Source organism: Protobothrops mucrosquamatus, unplaced genomic scaffold, assembly GCF_001527695.2.
Source record: "Protobothrops mucrosquamatus isolate PMUCROS unplaced genomic scaffold, P.Mucros_1.0 scaffold1122, whole genome shotgun sequence".
NCBI lineage: Eukaryota > Metazoa > Chordata > Lepidosauria > Squamata > Viperidae > Protobothrops > Protobothrops mucrosquamatus.
In genome coordinates, this window is record NW_015387340.1 from 203,565 (window position 1) to 226,498 (window position 22,934).

Here is a 22,934-nt window from a genome sequence, read left to right on the forward strand (position 1 = left end):
CAAGGAAATAAAAACAGATTTTATTTTATTTTTCCTTAGGCAAGATCCATGCAAGTTGACTTCTGATGACAACCTTGGAAAAAATAAATCTCTGCAGTTTTCTTGGCAAGATTTCAGAAGGGGTTTGCCATTGCCTCCTTCCTAAAGGGCTGAGAGAGAGTGGCTGGCCCAAGCTCACCCAGTTGGGCTTTGCGTTCAAAGCAGGATTAGAACTCAGAATCTCTAGATTTCTAACTTGGCGCTCTGAAACAATAAAAAGGACAAAAACGGATTTTTAAAACCTATTTAACTTAACCATTCATTGCTTCAACAGGAGCCGATATAGAAGCAGCACCAAAAAAATGTGACTGACACTGGTCCTCGGGCTTATGACCGTCACGGCATCCCCATGGTCGTGTGTTCAAAATTTGGGCGCTTGCAACCTCACATGTATTTTACGTGATCGCGATCTTCCCAGCCAGCTTCTTCCGACAAGCCAAATCAATGGGGGGAGGCTGGATTTAAAAAAAAATGGCAAAAATGGGTCATAAAATCGGGCACCCACAAGCACCTTGCTTAGCGATGGAAATTGCGTGTCCAGTTGTGGCTTAAGTCGACAACTACTTGCATTCCAATTTTGCTCCTGAGAATAATTCGACAGAAAAAATTAGCAGATTCCTCTTTGGCGGTTGAGGGTTTGGTTGTTTTTTTTCCCCTTCAAAAGTTTATTGAATCTTTTTTTCACACATCGCTACAAACAGGAATCTCGGCATCTCCCAAACCTGGAGAAACTTTTGAGAGCTACTACAAAATCCGATGACTTCGTTGGACCAAATTCCACAACTCCTGGGACATGAGAAAATGTATTGAGAATTCTCCTTCCCTCGTACAAAGAACTGAGCCGAGGGGACACAATTCAGAACTTGGTTTCACTCCGAATTAAACGCAGCTCTTTTTTGCAGCAACCCAGAAGTTCAACCCAGGCAAAGTTGCAAACGCAGCAATTCCACTTTTTTGCCCCCAAAACAGAGGGCTATTCTCTCAAGTGCCCGAACCAAGGATGTAAAATAGAAATTTAAAAGATTGTTATTTCTTTATTCAACAAATTTATATAGCCTCCCAACTTACTCAGGCAGCTTGTAACATTTTTTTTAAAATTAAGACAGTTTAAAGAGGAGAGATGTAAATTACACAGGGATTGAAGATGGGTGGTTCCTTTTTTTAATATCAGGTTCTTTTTTCAGCTAATGAACAGTTTTGCAGCAAAGAAATCTCTTCCTTGTGCAATTATGGATTTTCAACCAATACTAAACTTCAAAATCAAAAATTTCTCAAGCTGGGGACAAATACTGGAGCTAAGTTCCAGAAAGTAGGAATAAAAAGAATTTACAGAGATGCTGTTTGAGGAAAAGAAAGATGAGAATTATATGAGTTCTTCCTTGCTCTTCCTTCCTTATATGAGCTTTTGATGTTATTCACAGAAAGATAGAAGATGGACCGACAAAAGGACCACAGCTCCTTGTGGTCTACAACAGGAGTCCCCAAGGCCCGGGCCATGGCCCTTCCCTCTCCTCCCCCCCACGCTTGGCCGCCAAGCCGGAAAAGAGGTTGGGGACCACTGGTCTTCTGCTGCTGCTTCCTCTCAGCTCTGGAATTTCTAAAAGGTTCTGTACCAAAAACAGAGAACAAAATCAGAAGGGATGGATGGATGGATGGAAGGAAGATAAAGAGATGGAAGGAATGGGAGATAAGAAAAGGAGGGAGAGAGGGAAGTGAGATAGAAGAGAGGGAAGAAAGGTGAGGGAGGCAAGGAAGAAAATATAGAGATGGAAGGGAGAGGTGGGAGAAGAAGGAAGGAAGGAAGGAAGGAAGGAAGGAAGGAAGGAAGGAAGGAAGGAAGGAAGGAAGGAAGGAAGGAAGGAAGGAAGGAAGGAAGGAAGGAATGAATCCTGGCCACTCCTCACCACTCCTTCTCTGCCATCATCCTTCCAGTTCCAGAAGCCTCTGGCGTGTCTCCAACACAATCTCCTCCACCACTTCTGGTTTGAGAAGGTCTTTGATCTGCAAGAAAGGAGGAGAAATCCAGATAAATGTCTGAAGCCCCCTTGCTAACTTGAGTTCCTCCTGCACCACTCTGGGCACCCCGTCTGCAAATTGCCACGGCTGAAAAACTCGGCTTCCGAAGGCCGCCCCAAATACTGCCAAGGAGTTGGGCCTGAAGCCCAACCGTGTCTTGCATAATCTCGAGGACCCTTCAAACCCCGGGGAAGACCTGGTGCCCAAGTCCACCAGAGATGCCAAATGGAAAAGAGAGGCACTACCTGGTGAGAGAGAGAAGCTTCGTAGCAGTACAGGATGCTCGTGTCGTACAAGGTCATCTTCTGGGACACCAGAGCCATGATACAATTTCGGAGGCGGGAGATGACCTCACGGTCAGGCAGAGGCACCGGCTGGACAGACAGACACGCAACCTTAGCAGCTTCGGGCTTGGTCCCTATGCGTAGTCCTTGGCCTATGACCATTTATTTCGCAACTGTTCAAAGTTATGACGGTGCTGAAAAAGTCCAGCCCTTGCTCCTCCCTCCCTCCCTCCCTCCCTTTCCTTCCTTCCTTCTTTCTTTCCATCGCCTTTCTTTTCTTCCTTCCTTCCTTCCTTCCTTCCTTCCTTCCTTCCTCCCTCCCTCCCTTCTTCTATCTTCTTTCCTTCTTGCTTTCTTATCTATTTATCACACTTCCTAACCACTCATCAAAATCAGAGAAGAACTCTGGGCAGCGTACCATTTAATCAATTAAATTAATCATTTTTTAAAAAAACATAAAAACATTCTAAAATTGCAAAAGAGACTTCCAAGAGGGAGAGCTTAGCAGTGGTTAATGCAGGTGGGAGGGGGGGAATCTCACTGGGCCAACCAGCTCCAGGGTTGCGTGGGCCCTCCACGCAAGGCCCCCCCAGGCAGGTTTTGACCCCTTTGCAGAAGGCCAAGCGCTTGGGGGCTTTCCCCACGAGCCCCCCCAATGTTTTGAAATCTCTTCCGTCACGGTTTCCCCGAGCCTTCAACTCGCCTCCAGGTTCGCCACAAAGCCCCCAGCCTCGTCCTCTTTCTGCTCAGGGGTGGGGTAAATCCAGATGAAGCCGTTGTTGCCAAGAATGATGGAGGCCCCGCATGGCAAGTCGTGGAAGTGAGTTTTCTGACGCTTCACCAGGGACGGGGAGACCTGGACCAGGACCCCCTGGCCAAGCTGGAAAGAGAAAGGAGGCCAGGAGGAATAAAGGTGACGGTCAGCAGGTTGGAAAAAATACAGCATGGACCTCGTGGGGAACCTCAATCACAGCAAGAGGCAATGCTTTGCCTAAAAGCTTCGTGGAACTGAATAACTTTCTCCCCTCTCTTATGTCCAGATATGAAGTACAAGCCAATTCTGATAAAAAAAACACTTTATTCTGATATAAGAAAAAGAAAACCCAGCACACATTTCCAAAGCATCCTGTCACCTCATAAATATTCCATATTGTACGGAGAATCGCTGAAGAATAGAATTTGTTTTTGGGTGGTCTTGACCGCAGTTCTGCCAACTTCACAACTTCTGGAGGCAAGTTATTCCACTGATTAGAACAATTAACCAGTGGAACAACCCGCCTCCAGAAGTTGTGAATGCTCCAACACTGGAAGTTTTTAAGAGACTGGGACAACCATGTCTGAAATGGTATAGGGTTTCCTGCCTGAGCAGGGGGTTGGACTAGAAGACCTCCAAGGTCCCTTCCAACTTTAGTCATTCCTGTTCCCCATTACAGATAGAAGAGCGCTCTCAATGCGTTAAGAAAAATTAAAAGTAGCTCACCTTTCCATATTTGAGACTTCGAGTGTGCAACGAGACTGCCCCGTCAGAAAACACCGCTTGGACTTCGGCCTGCCAGGGGCATTTAAGGAAACAAAACCACGGTGGATTTCTCCTGCATTTCCACCCCGCCGATAAATACAAAAGGACCCGGAGTCAGGAATAAGAGGAATAAGAGTGTCTGAATTCACACTCCGTTATCTTGGGTTTTAGCAAGCTACACATACCCAGCTTGATGTTTTAACCCAAGTCAACCCTAGAAAGGTTCAGTAGTCAACATGGCAATCTGCAGGACGGATGGAACACAGATCCCATCATCCCCGGAGTATGGGCAATGGTGCTCCATCAGCAATGGGGTCCGAACAAGACAGCGCTAATTATTCTTAGATATTTTCTTTTAACTTCCCAAAAAGGATACGCTGACAAGGTCTCCTTCTTGGAGAAAATCTCTCATAGCTAGTTCATCCTCTGCAGATCGGCGTCTCTGGGGAATAAAAACAAATGGAATTGAATTATTTGGCCAAGTGTGATTAGACACACAAGGAAGTTGTCTGCAGTGCAGAAGCTCTCAGTGTACATGCAAAAAAGCAACAGAATGCAAGTATTCCTCAAACTTACGATTCATTTAATGACCATTTAACGGCACTGAAAAAAGTGACATGACTTTCACGTAACAAAAAAAAATAAATTGGGGGGACCAATTGTGTTCAGAAGTCAAGGACTACCTCTAATCAGAGTAAAAAATAAATCCCAAATAATCAGAGTTAAAAAAAAATATAAATCTACCCATTTCTCAATGAAAAGAACATTTCTAACGGTTTGAAGATACACTCACCAACTCTCCACCTGGAAGATTCATGGAAGACAGCAAAAGCACAGATTCTAATCTAGAATTGGTTTCCACCTTCCATCGTTTCTGCTGAACCTAACAAATTTTATAGATAGATATATATGTAAATAAACCCAAACTTCTTCAAAATGCTGTCCCGCCAATGAGCTGAAATAGAAAATATTTGGCAGGCCCTGGACATGTCCTAAACCACACCATTCCTTGGCAGACATCATTTTAGGAGTTTTAATCCTATATTTTACATTCCTAACTAATTGTTCTACACAGTGGACAAGCCAAAGCAATAGCAAATATTTTCAAGATGGCGCTTTCTAAAAAAAAAAAAAAATACAAGTTCAGAACTTCCATGGGGAAAAAAAATTACAGGATTCTTCCTGTTCTGCATATTTCTGGGAAGGGAGGAAGGAGCGCATGTTTAAATCAAAACGTTACCTCTGTAATTCTCCCAACCACGATGTCTCCAACTTCACCGTTGTACCTGCCAGGAAGATCAAAAAGAAATATTATTCGGATTCAGTAATCCCCCAGCTAAAGGTAGAACGTGCAACCTTAGGACGTAATAAACGTGCTCATCTTTAAAGATCCTGTGAGATTATGGGTTACTTTTCAATCGGAGGTCAGAACTACAACAGAAAGCTCAGATCCACGATAATCAAGCAGAAGCATCAAAGCCTTCTATTGAGAGTGATGAATTCTGATTTAAAGGCTTCGCTCCCGGGTTTCTCAACTCAGTAACTTTTGAGATGTCTGGATTTCAGCTCCCAGAATTCCCCAGCCAGCCTGTATCATACATCAATGTATCATACATCGCCATGCTGGCTGGGGAATTCTGGGAGTTGAAGTCCAATCCTCCACAGCGTTACGATTCCCAGGATCATATATATATCTCGAAGGCCAATTCTTTTCTCACCTGGCTTTTAATGCTTTGACACACACCAGTTTGTTCACCCTCTCGACAACTCCGGCCACGGACGCCACCAGCTGCTCATCCCCGAGGTAGGTTCCGTGGCCCCTGGCGAAGCAAAAGGAAAAGGAAGATTAAAAGGGGTGAGGAGGGAAATTGAGAAAAAATGAGAAATGGGGGGGGGGGAAACTACATTGTTTTGGAACAGACACCTTGACTGCAGGCAGTCCTCGACCTACAACAGCTCATTTAGTGACAACGGCATTGAAAAAAAGCGGCTTATGATTATTAAAGGAGGATATTTGTGGCTTCCATCCATGGAAGGGGGGGGGAGGGCACGTGCAGGCCACAGCTAGACCCAAGGGGGCTCCTGAGCACGTGCAAAGCGCAGCCTGGTCTCCATTGGAGCCTCCCCCCCCTCGTGCACCCGCCCTCACCGCATGTATCCCGGGTCCGTGGTGATGGTGTCCCCGGGGGCCACCAAATCCCGGTCTCCGCCGCTGCTGCGAAGCAGGTTGGACGTTAAACGTTTCCTCGCCCCGGGCAGCCTGAATTCCACCGCCGCCATCTTGGCTAACGGCGCGCCGGCCGCCATCACCGCGCAGGCGCAGACAGCCCGCGCAGCCTCTGCGACCGCCATGTCTATTCCTGGCAGGTCCTAGAGGAAGGGGGTTGGGAGCGCAGAAGAAACACTTCCGGCTTCCCTTCGCGGCGCATTCCTCTTTTGCAAAAGAAAAAAGAAAAAAAAGCCACTCTTCTCGCCATGGGCAGCTTGGATGGGGTCAGGGACACGCTGAACCCCCTCCTCCCCCAATCTAAGTCATCATCACCCTCTACAGGGATTTCCCGCGAATGCAAAGGCTGCGCTTTGCACTCCCCCGGCAGAGAGGGTTGTTGCAAAGAGAATAACAGAGGCGGAAGGGACCTTAGAGGTCTTCTAGTCCAACCCCCTGCTCAAACAGGAGACCCTATGCCATGTCAGACAAAAGGCTGTCCAAGCTGCAGGCGCCCGCCCCCTCCTCACTTTGCAATCAAGATCCATTAGACCACTCCCCCTTCCAATGCTTCCCCTCTTCTTTCGAAGCGCCCCTGAGCATGGGCAGAGCGCCGTTCCCGCGACAAGACTCGTCCCTTCCGCCAATTCGCTAGAGATGCCCTGCGTTGGCATAGATGCTTGGAAACCTAAGTTTCAATTCACTTTTCACTAGACTGTTCCTCTTGGGGTTCGCAAAGCCCCGCCGGGTTGAGAAGGCGGCTGCTGTTCGGCTCTGCGCCTATTTTAAAAATGGTGCTCTGTCGCCCTCTTGTGGCTGTTTAGAGGATATAACGGGAACTACCTTTTTAAATTAAAAAGCAAACACTAGTAGTATGTTTTATTTTCTCAGGTCAGGACTTTGCCCGTCAGAAAGGTTGCAAAAGGGGATCACGTGACCCGGGGAGACTGCAACCGTCATAAATATGAGTCAGTTGCCAAACATCTGAATTTTGATCACGTGACCATGGGGATACTAACCCTAATCCTAACCCCTGCTCTACATCAAACTACATTATGATGAACATGCTGGCTGGGGAATTCTGGGAATTGAAGTCCACTGGCTGAGGAATTCTGGGAGTTGAAATCTATGCATGCTATTGGGGAATTCTGGGAGTTAAAAGTCGCTAAGGTTGGGAAACGTTCAATAAATTGTAAAACTGATCTTGGAAGTGAGTGTGAGCTTTCCTTAAAAATCAAAGAAAAATCAGCCCAGGCTAGCAAACGGAATAACGAGGACTAGGAACTTGAAATCACCAGTTCCCTTATTCCCAGAACACAGCAGTGGTAAATTAACTGTCCTATAAAAAGCTTTTCATTCCACAATGTCATATTTTGTTCGTGTTTTATTATTATTCTTTATTTAGAATACAAGAGCATGAGAGATACAAAGATATATTTATATTTATATATATTTATGTATTTACAGCTGTGTACATCATACAATTATTATATAATTGATATTAAAATGTTGGGGGGGGGTTGTTTTGTTTTGTAAATAGGCGTTTTACATGATTTTATGTACAGGGTTAAAGTGACCGTTGTTTACTGTCCATTGACTATATGTATGACGATTCAAGAGAAGGAGAGATTTTCAGAAGCAGCCGGGGATCTTTGTGTTTCTTAAAAATGCATATTTTACAAAATGTCCACTCCTGATTCCCATTTAGGTCCGGTGACGGGAATCAGGTAAAGAAACCGTTTCTTCTATATGCCAAAGGTTGCAGTGAGCACCAAGCCTCTGCAGAACTTCGATTTGACAAGAGAGAGAAATTGCACAATTTTTTCCCCCTCTGGGGAGACCTAGAAAGCTGCAATCCCAATATACAAAGCTGAGTAAAATCCTTTCTTTGTTTTTATTTCAAGTCTTTTTTTTTCTCCTCCAAGTTTTAAACGTGAGTGGCAACGATTTTCTATCCACCAGACAAACTTACATCAGGCGGGAGGAGAGAGACAGAAAAATTTGTGCCGCAGGTGAAAATTATTTTTTAAAAGAGACCAGCTTATTAATTGATTTCCCCTCTGATCAATGCAGTACAACGTCTTGCCTGGGCTGCGAAGCTAAGCAGGGTTAAGCCTGGTGAGTAGTTGGAGGGGACTGGAAAAAAGCAAACGGATTTTATTTATTTGTTTAAAAATCCCTTTTGAACGGTGACCCAACAACGGAAGGAAATCTTCAGAGCAGGTCTTCGTGTTTTGGGGGAAATGGGAATACAACACCCCTGCCAACTAGGCTGATGTTATTTGCAGCTGGTCCTCGGCTTATGACGGGAATTGGGACAGGAATTTCCATCGCTAAGGGATGCGGTCGTTAAGCGAATTACACGTCGTTAAGCAAACGCGGCTTCCTGCATCGATTTTTCTTGTCAGAAGGCAGCTGGGAAGGTCGCAAATCACCATCGCATAACCCCGGGAGGCTGCGACCGTTGTAAATGTGAGCCAGTTGTGAAGCGCCTGGATTGTGACTACGTGACCGGGGGGGGACACAGCAATGTCATAAGTGTGAGGATGGCTCCTAAGTCGCTTTGTTCAGTGCTATTGTAACTTTGAATAGTCACTATATGAATGGTCATAAGTGTGAGGACTACCTGTGGTCCCGTGTTGCAGATGGGAGAAGGGAAAGACGCCACCTTGTGGCTGAAATGGGAAATTAGCAACGGAGGGAGAACTACAGGCTGCCTAAAATCCAGAATTTGCCCCCAAATTAATTGTTCCTTTCTGGGAAATGATCTCTAGTCCCAGGCAAGAAGCAAAAGCCCTAGACTGCAATCCTGTTGACTTAGGGATCTTTTCTTTCTTTCTTTCTTTCTTTCTTTCTTTCTTTCTTTCTTTCTTTCTTTCTTTCTTTCTTTCTTTCTTTCTTTCTTTCTTTTCTTTCTTTCTCACCTCTGGAAAGCCTGAGTGGAGAAACCACTGAGCACAATTTGCCATTCCTTCTTCCCCAGCCCTCTTTTGATGTCCCATCTCTACCACAACTTGCTTCCCCCCAACAGCTGCATCTCCCCAACTGGAGGGGGCCAGAAAACCTTCTTCCTTAGACCTCCCCCCACCCCAAAATGATCCAAATCCTTCCCTGCTGAATTAAAAAGTCTCCTCCAAAAAAAAAAAAACAAGGACCCTTCCCTCGTCTGGCTGCCCCACGAGAGAAGCAAAACCCCGGCTGGCGGGATCCACATCTTCCCCGGCTGTTCATTGGAGCAGAGCTCAGACGGCTGTACAGTAACCCAGGGTTGTGTGTCCGACAGGGGGCAGCCCGAGGCCCCTGGGGACCAGGCCAGGGGGCCACGGAGACCGTTCCCCCCACCGTGCAGCACCGGCTTTCCCTGGAGGAAGCCGCCCCCCCTGTGCCCTGGGAGAGTCCCCCCCCCCGGCCCTCACAGCACCATGGTGGGGATGTGGTGGCCCAGAGCCGTGGGATGGGGCACTGGCAGGGCGGGCGAGTGGGGCTGCAGGACTCCGTTGGGGGGACGGTGCCGGGCGCTTTTCTGGTGCGCCCGGAGGCCAGCCAGCTGCGAGTAGGCGCTCTGGCAGACCTGGCACTTGTAGGGCCGCTCTCCGGTGTGGAGCCGGACGTGGTTGCGCAGGGTGGAGGACTGGCTGAAGCGCCGGTTGCAGAAGCGGCAGATGAAAGGCTTGTCCAGCGTGTGGATGCGCATGTGAGAGCGCAGGTTGCTGCGGGAGTTGAAGCCCCGGTGGCAGATGACGCAGCGCATGCGGCCGATGGTGCTGACCCCGGCATCGGGCACGTGGAAGTCCTCTGTTGTGGGGGGGGGAGGAAGAAAGACAAACAAGGGGAGTAAGAGGGATCCTTCCACGGAGGGGTTTTCCGACAGCAATGCCATGAGAAGCCAAAGGAGATCGAGAGAACTTCAGGAATGGAGATGTTTATCCATCCCTCCCTCTCCATCCATGTCATTCATATCTATCTATCTATCTATCTATCTATCTATCTATCTATCTATCTATCTATCTATCTATCATCTATCTATCTATCTTATCTATCTATCTATCTATCATCTATCTATCTATCTATCTATCTATCTATCTATTATCTATCTATCTATCATCTATCTATCTATCTTATCTATCTATCTATCTATCATCTCTATCTATCTATCTATCTTATCTATCTATCTATCTTATCTATCTATCTATCTATCTATCTATCATCTCTATCTATCTTATCTATCTATCATCTCTATCTATCTTATCTATCTATCATTTCTATCTATCTATCTATCTATCTCTATCTAATCTATCATCTATCTATCTATCTATCTATCTATCTATCTATCTATCTATCTATCTTTCTATCTATCTATCTATCTATCTATCTATCTATCTATCTATCTATCTATCTATCTATCTATCTATCTTATCTATCCATCCATCCATCCATCCATCCTATCTATCGGTTTCATCTCTCTATCCATCCACGTCATTCATCTCTGCCTATCCATCCATGCCATCTAAAAAGATGGTGGAGAAGTTGGCAAAGGTGGAGGACCTGAGTTATCCCTGCAGTGCAACCATGAGTGCATCAGTCGTATCCGTGACTTTAATTTGCCTCTATTGCTAAAGCATGAAACGTGGTGGATGCAAGGGACATCCTCAGGGCTATTGGGGGGCTGAAGTCACGGCAGCTGTGACGTCCGGGGGGCTTGTCCTGGACACCCATGAAGGCGTCAAGCAAGGGGTCAATCCGGAGTCCTCCAGGCGTGAGCCAGAAAGATCCTGCCGACACCAAAGGGGTCTCCTCACCGTGTTTGCTCTTCTTCTGCTCCTCTTCAAGGCCCAGCACTCCAGGGATGCCCAAAAAAGTGTTGTGGGAGTTTCCATACCAGACCAGCAGTTCTTGATCTGGGGGGATCATCTGGAGGGAAAGAAGACAGAACAGGTGTGTGGTTGGTTCTCTTGTGATGTCATCACAGGTGATCTGAATTCAAAAACCTGGCAACTGGTTCATATTTACGACGGTCACAGCGTCCCGGGGTGTGTGTGTTCACCTGACCCCCTTTTATGACTTTCGGCCAAGCAAAGTCAATGGGGGAAGCCAGATTCAGTTAACAACCGTGTGACTCTCTTAACAACTGCAGTGGTTTCGCTTAACGAGTGTGGCAAGGAATGGGGTCAAAATTCACTTAAACGTTTCACTTAGCAAGATAAATGCTGGGCTCAATTGTGGCCGTATGCCGAGGACCGCCTGTGAACACCGTTTTGATGCTCTAAGGAAGCCAACCCAATGAAGCAGGATGAAGTCACAGCCAGCGTGGGGCTTCCTCCTTCCCGTTTAATCTTTTAATTATAATAATAGCTTTAAAAATTAGCCAAATGCAGCCAGGAGGCACCTGGAAAACTAGCCCCTGCCTTGATTCTCACTCAGCTCTTCGGAGGCGCCTACGGCTAAAAAATGAGGACTGCAAGGCCCAGCCAATTAATTAAATCAGTTTAATCAGTTTAATCAGCTCTAATGAACCGGTTCGCTGTAAGGCGGAAAGTATTTATTTCATGAGTTTAAAAACATCCAAAGAGCATCAAATGGGATTTAATTTTTCACGCCGTAGAGAAGTACTTTTGGTGCTGTTTTTTCCCCCCTTTTAATTGATTTTTAATGCAGGTGTTCACATGAACCGCGGGCAGCAAGCCGCGGTGTACATTTGTGAGGGTTTGTGTGTGAAATGACAGACGCCGCACCTTCTGATAGGTGTGAAATCCTTCCTGTGATTTTGCACCTATTAGAAGCAAATAGCTGTACTGTAATTGTCAGGAGTTAGATGGCAACGATTTCTTCCTTTCTTTCTTTAAAAAAAAAGAAAGAGGATTTGTACTGATGTCTTAAGGTCTTGACAGCTTCACCTGTTTGTCCCCTGTCATGTTTTCATGTTTGGTCTCTTTGACAGTGTCACCTCACTGTCATTATCTTTCTTTTTGTGGGTTGCCAGAGAAATAAGCCGCAAATTGCCACCAACAAGCATTTGAAATCGTCTAGAAAAGGAAGAAGAAGGAAAAAAAAGAGAGATACTTGGGGGGGGGGGGGTTTCTTCTGCAAAGACGTTCAAGTGGGATTCTTAACTGTTATTTTTCCCATTAAGAAGCCCAACCTAAGCCATAAAAGAAATGCAGCACCCCATAATAACAGTACTTAGTTCATGCGCGGCACGGAATCACATAGATTTGAGAATGCGCAAGGAGGCACCACAAACATCGCCCGCCTGTTAGCGGGCGCGTTGCTCTTTTGCGTGGCCTGGAATTTTAGCATTTTTCAAACTGCACAGCCATTAAGGTTGTTAAATCGATCAGCGGAGGCTGTAAAGTGCAGTTCTCAACAGCTAGCTTCACAACAAGCCAAGGGGAATTATGACACCCAGAGATCATTTTAAACTTAGTTCCTGTTTTTTTTTTTTAAAACGGCAGACTGTCACTTAGCAAGCGAACTTGGATGTGGCTCGCTTCTTCAACCCAAACTCAGCTAAACGCACATTTGTGACAGAGGGTGCCTTTTCTTTTGGTGCAGCCCAAGAGGCTGCTTTAAAAGTGATGACAGGGCTAAGAAATTTTTATTTTTTTAAAAAAGATTTCTTTTCTTTGGGAAAACCAAACGAAACTGGTTTCTGTAAATACACAGACCATACTTGAGATCAGAAGCAATGAGCAGAGCAGAAGATGCAAACTTGAAATAAGGAAGAATTTCCTGGCCTTGGATGAAGCCATGGCCGGCTCCCTCCTGGAACTGCGGGGTCCCCATCATCGAAGGATGTCAAGCAAAGGCTGAAACCAGCTATTGGTCTGATTTTGGATTGGTCTAGAAGACCCCAAAGTCCCGTATTCTATGTTTCTTTGATGATTCTATGAGTCTCTTCTCCATAGTTCCTGCTTGAAGGAGAAGGACCAACGAGCAGCGTAGAGGCTCTCTTGAGGGAGATACAACGTCAAAATAAGGAAGAATTTCCTGGCTGTGGCAACTAAGAAGCAGTGGTCCAGCCTATCTCCTGGAGATGTGAGGTCTCCCTCACTGGAGGGTTTCAAGCAAAGATTGGACAGGCATTTGTCTGGGATGGTCTGAGGGTTCTGGATTGGACTACTAGAACCTTCAAGGTCCCTTCCAACCCTATGGTTCTATGGCTCTGTGACTCTATGATTCTACGGTTCTATAAATCGATGAGTCTAGAGTTACATGATTCTATATTATTATGACACAATGATATTATAGTTCTATGAATCCATGTTCTACGATTCTATTTTACTGTCATACTACAGTTCTATGAATCTGTGGTTCCTGTCACTGTGATATTTTAGTTCTATGAATCTATGGTTCTGTGGTTCTATGAATGTATGAAAATAAGATGAAATAAAACAAAATACTGCCGGAGATCAGCTTGGTAAGATAATCATCTCCCCGCAGTCGGTAGCCAAGAACTTCTCTTCGTTTTGGCTTCCCTGTTTCATACCTCAATGGCTTTGTAAAAAATGCTGTTTCCAATCTGGACCACTTCCAAATTCTGTTCCTGTTCGTTCCGGGCGCATTTGATGTAGGTCATCCAACTGCGATGATCTTCCTGGCTCGCATCAATGAAGTATCGAACCGTCCCGTCTTCATTGAAGACCTGGGGTTAAAAAAAACCAATGATTAATCCTGTTTTTTGAAAAAAGAAATCTTCAATATCTAATCCTTTATTGACTAGCCATTAAACCACTGTATCTCTACCTTGGCAATTTAAGACAGGTGGACTTCAACTCCCAGAATTCCCTAGCCAGCCTGAGGAATTATGGGGAATAACGCAGAGTTTCTTCCCACTGGGGTCTTAAGTGATTCTTAAACTGTTTGACCTCATGGCTTCTTATCCCAGTTTCAAATAATGTCCTTACCCCCCTATAAAATAATCCTACACCCCATCATTTTACGCAAACAGCCCAAACTGGATGCAGGACTTACAAGTAAGCAATTACACACAGCTGCATCGTTCCCAGAATATGTCCAGATTTATCCCCAGTTTAAGAACGACTGTGTCATATTGTTATAAGGAGAATTAAATTATTGGACATGACTAGATGGTGTACAGTATAAGGTTGTGGAAAAACTGCAGAAAATAGATGGAAATATCTTTGCCTCCATCTCACGAAGACCACAGTGGGCCTTAAAAAAAAAACTCACAGGAGCTTCTAAGAGTCCATGCAAACACATCCTGATTAACCTGGTTAGGAACAGGCAAAAATCTTGGGCATTAAGCCTTTTTAATTTTCTTTGCTGTGTGAGCCACTCAGGGTATTTTCTTGTTTGGAAATCTCTCTCCTGTAGAAATTGAAAAACTTTCAGGGAGCAAAAAAGAAAGAAAGAAAAGCTTGCAAGGAGAAGTAAAGAAAAAGAAAAGTTGCAAAGAGGAAAAAAAAAGGAAGAAAACTCGCAAAGAGAAAAAAAAGGAAGAAAACTTGCAAAGAGGAAGAAAAGAAGAAGAAGAAAACTCGCAAAGGGAAATAAAGAAAGCAGAAAACTTTCAAAGGAAAGAAAAGGGTCTCAGGAGCACAAATGGGTTGGGAACGGAGCTGCTGCAGCGATGCTGATCCGCTGTCAGTGGTGGAGTATCCTAAGTGGGCTTTGCAAAAGGTTTTCTCGGGAGAACTCAAGAGCACGAGAGGGAAGGAATGTATTCAGTTTCACACTTTGCCAATCAAATGGGGAACATCCAGAAAATAGGCTTATTTTCCCATTCAAACCGCACACGGGAAGAAGGCCTCCGTTCTGGGGAACGGCACATTAGGATGCATTCAGGAAGAAATTGCTTTTTTTCTTTTTTTAAAAAAAAATGTTGCCTGCAAAAGGAGGCGCCTGTTAGGAAAAGCTTTGCAGAAAGCGTGCATGCCAAGAACTGCAAAAAACAACAACAACAACGTACAAATTTAAATGCATGTTATTTATAGGCCTGTGTCTCCCACCCAATAGATACGGAATGAACTGAAGTGCGAGGCGGGAGGAAAAAAGAAAAAAAAAACCTTGAGCTTAATAGGCAGATTCCTTTATTCCCAAGTTGAATAGCTGTCATTTGCCTTCATTTATGGAGTTTTGAATAAAGCAAATATTAGAAAGGCACCATTATGTGTCTAATGGCAGCTTAAAACACACATTCAGCTCCTTATTCTCAAGATAGGTAACAAAAACCAGCAACTTCATTCACAGAGCAGGCGAAGCTGGGCCGGTTTTAACCTTGGTTTCTTTTTAGCTGCGTAGCTTTCTGAATTCAGCCTCTTTTCCTAGCCTAAGGGCTCAGGACCTAGGATTAATATTTATTAATATCTAACATTGTTACTGATTTTACCTGTTTTCTGCAGGAGCACAGAATCACGAGCCACCATAAATTAACCAACATGATTATAAGCCGCCCAGAATTATTCTGTGGCAAGAGGGGCAGCCAATAAATTTTACAAACAAATAAACGGGCTGGATTCTGACAACCTCTCAAACATCAAATTAACCGAGTAAAAACTAACCAGGATTTAGAAGGTTGTGAGACTGGAGCCAGCCAACCCTCTCCTGAGCAGGACGAGTGTGAATGCAGGTAGTCCTTGATTTATGATCCCAACAGAGCCCAAACTTTCTTTCGCTAATCAATATGGTTGCTAAATGGGTCGTGTCCATTTTACAACCTCTTTTGCCACGGTTGTTAAGTGAATCCCTGCAGTTGTTAAGTGAGTAACACGGTTGTTAACTGAATCTACCTTCCCCATTGACTTTGCTGGTCAGAAGATCGCAAAAGGGGATCACGTGACTTGGGGACAATGCAACAGGCGTAAGTACACGCCAGTTGCCAAGCCTCTGAATGTTGATCACGTGATCAGAGAGATGCAGCAATGGTCCTAAGTGCGAAAAACAGTCCTAATTCGCTTTTTTTTCAGCGCTGTCGTAACTCTGAACGGTCACTAAACAGATTAAGTCGAGGACTACGGATCAATCGAGGGGTGTCGCCCAACCCATGAGCCCGCCTTTACCTCCCACATGAGGCTGTTGTTCTTGCAGAGGTCCACGTGTTCAGGAGAGATAATCCGGCCTGTAAAGGGTCCCATCTCGGTGCCGGCCTTGATCCAGGTTTTGGAGAAGATGCCCAGTCCCTCCCCGGGGATGGAGCTCTGGGCGATGATGACCTCCGAGGGCAGGACGAGGCTGGAGAGCTTCTGGACTTCTGCACAGGAGAGAATCAGCAAGGGAGGGAGAGATTAACCACATCAGAATAACAGAGGGTATCCTTGGAGGTCTTCTAGTCCAACCCCCTGCTCAACCCCCATCCCATCCTGGACAAATGGCTGTCCAGTCTCTGCTTGAAAATCTCTAGCGATGGAGTACCCATGACTTCTTAGAACATAGAATCATAAGATTGGAAGGGACCCTGGAGGTCTTCTAGCCCATCCAACCCTGCCAAAGCAGGGGACCCTACGCCATTTCAAACAGAGGACTGTCCAGTCTCTTCTTAAAAGCCTCCATTGGAGGGAAGCCCTTCCACTGGCTTATTGTTCTTGCTCTCAGTTCGATCCTGACCGGCTCAAGGTTGACTCAGCCTTCCGTCCTTCCGAGGTCGGTAAAAGAAGGACCCAGATTTTTGGGGGCAACAGGCTGAACCCCTGAGAGAGAGCTGCAAAGCAAGGTGAAGCTAAGTCTAAGTCCTATTGCTACCTGATTAGTTTAATCTCCTCCCAAAGCAGAGAAAACCTGTACAAATATCACCCAGGGATGGAAAGCCGCTCAGAATCGGAATAACAGAGTTGGAAGGGACCTTGTAGGTCATCTAGTCCAACCCCTCGCTCTCCAAGCAGGAGACCCTAAGATCAGCCTGGGACAGAAATGAAACGAATAAGATACAAGAGCCTTATTTTGGAAATTCATTTAATATGAATTTGCACAAGCCATCTAAAAAGCCCAAAGCATCTTTTTTGTCTCCTGTTTTACAAAAATGAGAAAACACAACAGGAACCACACAACGCTCATGGAAACACAACACTCACAAAAGTGCAATTAACGCCACAGAAATGCTCCCTTCATCTGGATTAACCGCCACACTTTGCCTTGGTTTCTTCAACCAGGATTTGCCACCATCACCTAGATTTGCCCACCATACAAAGCTGGACTGGCTTGGCCCCTGCATTAATGAAGGAATCCCAGTTTGCACTCTGACCTACAGTCTAAACCATCATCTCCAAATTGTGTGGCCCCCCAGGAGGCTACGCTGAAGCGGAACAAGCCACAACCTCATTGGCACCCACCGATGAAAACCCGGTTGCTAAATTGCTCAGGGCAGCATTTTAAGTGATGCACGCAAGTCCTCTGACAATAAGAAAATATATTTGATTTAGACAAATTAATCCTCCATCAAAACTGGCTGCAAAAAAAATTGGGGAAAAATATTAGGCAAGGAATAAGCTGCTTGGCAATGTGGCACAAACTGGGAAATGCAATTGGGTTGGTTTTTAGATTTAGGGATTCCTTAAAAAAAAACACCTCTTCCAAATGCAGACAGCTTGTGCATCCAGGAGAGTTGTGTTAATGAGCCACACAAAGAGGTCCAGTCTTTCTCACTGGTCAAGAGAGATAGGTCAGTGTGAATTTGCCAATAAAGCCTCTATCAGGTGTTCTCATACAGTTTGGTTAAACTGTAGATGTGAACAACTTGGGTCAATCAATCAATCAATCAATCAATCACCAACCCTTTTTACAGTTCTATTTTCCTATAGAAAATTCAAGGTCATGCCCCTTGTAATGTCCACTAAGCTCATTTAGAGATTGTCTAGTGTAGAAAGGAGAAAAAACTAGCTGTCCGTCAGCTGATTGAAACATCCACAGGTATTCTCGGATCAATCATGTTCTGCAGTTCCACAGATATTGTCAAGGACATACGCACAATCCAGAGTTTGTATTTCCTAGGTTCTATATTACATGCCCAGGTCCTTTTTGATATGATTAATCCACTCCTTGTTGATGTAAGAACATAGATAAGAGAATCCCCTAGCATTATGTACAACGTAAAAATGGGCATGTCACAAACTTGGGTAGCCTCTATGTTGCTAACACACCCATGTTCAATTAGTTCCACCTTCCTTTAAATGCTAACAGAGTTAAGATGGGAACCAGACAAATATTTGCAAACATGAGAAAGAGCAAGACACGTTAAAGATACTCTTAACAAGAACTGGAGCTGAGCACAATCAGAGGTGGCATGGAGATAATATGGAGAAATTTAGCACCCCAGCCTCTTAGAAGTCAGATGCAGAAAGCTATTGAGGTAATCAGGTGCGGTTAGACGCTTGGAATTGAAAACCGATTTCATGGCACATTTTTATTAATTAGGGCTGGTGGCGCAGTCAGCCAGATGTTCAGACCGGATCTGGCATTTTTGTCCATCTACCGAGTGCTTCCCGAGCACCTGGGATAGGCAGATGTGGATGTTTGATGGGGTTACAAATGTTGTCGCAGGATGGAAGCCGTTGCTGATCAAGCCGCCTTTTGCAATTGACCGATGGTGAACTTGTCAATGCCGATGGGGTTCAAGAGGTGCTCCAGATGTTTTGGAATTGCACCCAAGGTGCCTAAGACTATTGGTACTTTATTATCAAATTTATTTGCCGCCCATCTCACAGTTCGGGGCAATTCTGAGTGACATAATCAATCAATCAATTCCATTCAATCGATCAAAAAATTAATTTCCAAGCCATCCATCAGCCATTATCTCCTCTAAAACTAGGATCGCACATAGAAACATACACATCCACACACTGTCTTTCTCACAACTGCAAACTGCAAACACACCCCGCCATTATCAACATTAATTTAATTTATTCCTTCGCCCAAAGACCGAAGTATTTGTTTCTAAAATGTTCACCTCTGATTTTCGGGTATCTGGAACACCAGACTCAAGGTGCTAGTCCATTTTATGCCTCTGTTGGAAGCAAATTACTGGGGTACATCAAGACTTGCTTGGATCTAAAAGGACCCTTCTCTTTTTAAAACCATCCTGAAAAATATACTTATATACAGCGTAAACAAGTATAAATCTCAAGGATAGGCTGAATATCTTTTCTATTGTGGCAGACTCGTTGCTAAAATTATTACCCACCCCACAGCTTCCTCTTTTGCAAATGGCACATGATTTGAGGTGTGTTGCACGTCTGTGGGGTAAATAAGGGCGCAATGCACAATATAGAACACACTTGTTATGAAGTTATGGCCAGGGTCGCACACCCAGCCCGAAATGGCACACTCAGGCAGATTTGCTGTGGCTGAGATCTGAGAAAGAGAGCGGTCAAATGGATGAAATTTGCACAAGGGACCTCATTTTTTGAGATGCATGGAGTGTCAATCATCAGATGTCAAATTTGAGACCTCCTCATTGCCTCTAAGGGGTCTTTTCTCCAAAGGCATCCATCCAACTCAAAAAAAAAAAAAGGATTTTAAATCAGTGTTCAACTTTTCTTTTTTATTTTTGCGCACACCTCCACTGTCTCCACTGCTGGCCCTTTTTACCTCTCCGTGGGCTTTCTAAGAGGGATCTCTCCCCCCCCTTGCTGAAAATCCCCACCCACCCTGTATTTGAAGCCCCAGACAGCGCCCAACTCCGTGCGCCAACTTTGTGCGCCCTCTGCAAGATTGTAACCTGTGGCATCCTTAGATTAATTTTTTTCTCAACGATCTCCCCAGCTCCCCACGGACCCCTGAGCTCCACGCCGCTTCATTTTGCACCTCTGGTCCCTGAGAAAAGTGGAACAAGGACCAGGCTTTAAAAATAACACAACTGCAACAAGGCTACCGGTATTGTAAGATGGCCCGAGAAAGAACTTGAGAGAGAGGGAGGGGAGGGAAAAAAAAAATCTTTAAGAAGCGAAAGAGTGTGAGGTTAAATGGTGCCAGGGCATTGCATAAAGCAATTTGTCACGCTGTTTAAAGTGATCCTCATTCATTCAGGGCCCTTAGAAGGAAAATGGCTAATTCTAAATTCATTAGCCTTTAGAGAATGCTGTCGGCCAACACTGGGGAGAACTGAATGGCCTAAGAAACTTGTTTTAAAAGGCGCAGGAATTTCTGGCGACAAAATGGGAGAGATTAGCAGGCTGACATCTTTTGAAAGGACACAGAATGGAGCTTTCACGGTAGATTAAGAAAGGAACAGTAATCTTTTTGGGGTGGTGCAGGGGGGGGGAGAGAAAGACCAGGGAATCCCAAATGCCAAAGGCAGGGAAAGGAAGGGAATTGCTCTCCCTGAGTTTGATGAATGAAGAGTAAGGACTTGAGACACCTTAGAGAAAAGAAAATGGTCCCAACAACTTTTAAAGTTCTCAGTTTAAGTGGGAACAGGGCCCCCCCCCACCCCTTTAAGGTCAGGCCCAAGTTAACTAAATGAATTTAAAATCTTTTTTTTTATCAGTCAACTGCTATTACACGCCTAATAAGCCTTTAAATGCCTGGGGCTTTTTCTTTTTTTTTTTTTAAATGAAGCCAGGAAGAGACTGGAAGAGAAAACTTGAGTGGGAAAAAGCCATAAAAAGGAGGATTATTATGAGGATCCTGATTTTTTATTTTTTTTTAAGCCTTTGGAGAAAAGCACCTCGAAATCTGAGCTAATCAGATTTTGAAGGGTGGGGAAAAAGAGATCTTGAAGGGTGGGAAAAAAGAGAGAAAAAGTTTTGGTTCTATGTTTAAAATAATCCGGAGAGGGTGAAACTTCAGCCATTAAGTGGAAGCTAAAGAATGAAGCTTTTTGGGATGTTCAGGAGAGGTGGGCGAAGGGATTTATGATTCTTTTTTTAAAATATTTTCGCTGGCAGGATTTTGTAGATCAGAAGGAGTTGCTCCGGATTGGATCGAGAGGGTGAGAGAGAGAGAGAGAGAGAAAAAAGAAAAGGCAGGATTCACACTAGAATGGGTTCCAATGGATTGTTCGGGGTCAAGCGGTTGTCTGAACTAGGCTTTTATGTAAACTAAACTATGATGTAGTTGATGGAGCATTGCACAGTCTGTGTTTAAGATGGTTGGGGGGGGAGGGATTCAGGATTTCAAGGTTGTGTGAACTCAGTTTCATAGTCCCAACACAGGGGCTGGTGTGGCTTGGGGAAGGTGGTGGCAACTTTAATTTTAGATTTTAATTTAATTTTTTTAATTCGTGTCTTCTTTTAAACTTTGCATACACAAAAGAGGACATGGCTTGGGGCAAATCCTGGACCTCCAAAACACCTAGATGCATCCACGGCACCCATACTAGGAACAAGACACACACGTGTAGAGAAACCAACAAATACAGACAACTCCAGACGGGGATGCACTTTCAGACCCAGGTCTGTAGTAAAAATCGGAGTAGCTGGGTGTCGAAGAAGCTCCTACAAAGGAGAAACTGCGCGGCTTGGCTTCTTGGGTCAAAAGACCCCCTAGCCGGGGTCTTTCTCACGACGTCGGGCTTCGGAGGGTCCAACCTGCGCAAAGCGCGCACACGTGTCCGACCCGGGTCCTAGCACTCTCCGTGGCGTTTCCTCTCCAAAGCCAGAGAAGGAGAGAGCCACGGGCTTCCAGAATCCTGCAGCTCTCCTGTACACGTGTCAGCCTCCTCCCCACCCCGTTCCTGGGAAGAAGCAGAGCATTCACACGTGCAAATCGTTCTCTCCTAGCGCCTCGGCTCCCCCCCCCCGAAAAAAAAACCCCACCAGAGGTTGGAAAAGAGAGGAAAAACTCACCCCCGGAGAAGGACTGAGCCAGGACCTCCGCCGTGAAGGCCGTTTTGGGGTTCCCGTGGCCGCTGCTAAGGCCACCCCCGGCCGCCGCCGCCGCCGCCCCGCCGCCCCCGGCGCCCTTCTCCTCCAGCAGCTGCTCCCCCAGGACGTTCCTCCAGCGGCCGTAGAGGAAGCTGTGCAGGATATCCGACGTGATCACCTCGGCCAGGGAGAGGCTGGGCGGCTTCAGCGCCCCTTTCAGCACCAGCGCCTCGGCCGGCAGCACCGAGCCCATCATGCGGGAGGCCGGCGGGAGCGGCGAGGGTCGCGCGAAGGGGCAGCCCCACACCTTGGGGCTCGGAGAGCTGGAGGGAGGGAGGCGCGGCCCCCCAGCCGATTGCCAGCTCCTGGCCGAATGGCAAAGTCAGGGACGCAACGGCGGGGTTGGTATATATGGGCCTGGGTGACCTTTCTAATTGCTTATTAATGAACCCCCCCTCCCCACCCCTGACGTCGAGAGAGAGAGAGAGAGAGAGAGAGAGAGAGAGAGAGAGAGAGAGAGAGAGACCCGGTTTTTTTCCAGATTGAAGTCCAGAGAGAGAGAGAGAGAGAGAGAGAGAGGGAAGAAGCGGGAGGTGCCCCCTCCCTTTGGTAGAAAGGGGTGGGGGCTCGGCTAGGAGAGAGAGAGAGAGGCGGGAGGAGGCGAGGCTCCGCCGGCCTGAGCCCACCCACCCAATGCGGGAGCCTGGGCTACCCCCAAAGACACCTGCTCTTCCAAGGTTCTTCGCAGACCAGAGGAAATAAAGGGGAGGGGGCGGTCAACCCACCAGGCGGAAGAGAAGCTGGGCGAGGAGGCAGCTTCGCCCAGAGGAGCGGACCCAACGCCCAGCCGCTCACCTCCGCGGGGCAGCCAAGGCGCGCCTTTTGGTTCTTCTTCCTAAGTCTCTTTTTTTTTTGGTGGGGGGGGGGAGATTTCTTTTAGCCTTCAAAGGAACCGGGGTGCCCCATTTGTCCCTCGGGGTTCCCCCACCCTCGTCTGAGTTTTAGGGGGCGCAAAGTCTAGCCGAGACGAGGTAGCTCCCGCGGAGCTGTCGGGCTAGCCAAGGGCGCGCCGGCTAGAAACGCCCCGCCGTGAAATTGACGAGAAAGGAGGACGG

General features: G+C 46.0%; 2 protein-coding genes across 2 annotated transcripts; both read right to left on the reverse strand.

Moving 5' to 3' along the window:
* Positions 1–213: 213 nt before the first annotated feature.
* On the reverse strand, positions 214–6,152 carry EXOSC2 (exosome component 2). Its single transcript, XM_015820331.1, has 10 exons — positions 6,008–6,152; positions 5,577–5,678; positions 5,099–5,144; positions 4,652–4,741; positions 4,235–4,300; positions 3,820–3,888; positions 3,043–3,219; positions 2,301–2,429; positions 1,944–2,040; positions 214–243 (listed from the first exon to the last, which is right to left on the reverse strand). Exons 1-9 carry the CDS (start codon positions 6,136–6,138, stop codon positions 1,960–1,962), a joined length of 891 nt encoding a protein of 296 aa, XP_015675817.1. The 5' UTR covers positions 6,139–6,152; the 3' UTR covers positions 214–243; positions 1,944–1,959.
* Positions 6,153–9,476: 3,324 nt separating this feature from the next.
* On the reverse strand, positions 9,477–22,075 carry PRDM12 (PR/SET domain 12). The gene is made up of 5 exons (XM_015820338.1): positions 21,802–22,075; positions 16,084–16,274; positions 13,551–13,706; positions 10,864–10,975; positions 9,477–9,859 (listed from the first exon to the last, which is right to left on the reverse strand). Exons 1-5 carry the CDS (start codon positions 22,073–22,075, stop codon positions 9,477–9,479), a joined length of 1,116 nt encoding a protein of 371 aa, XP_015675824.1.
* Positions 22,076–22,934: the final 859 nt, after the last annotated feature.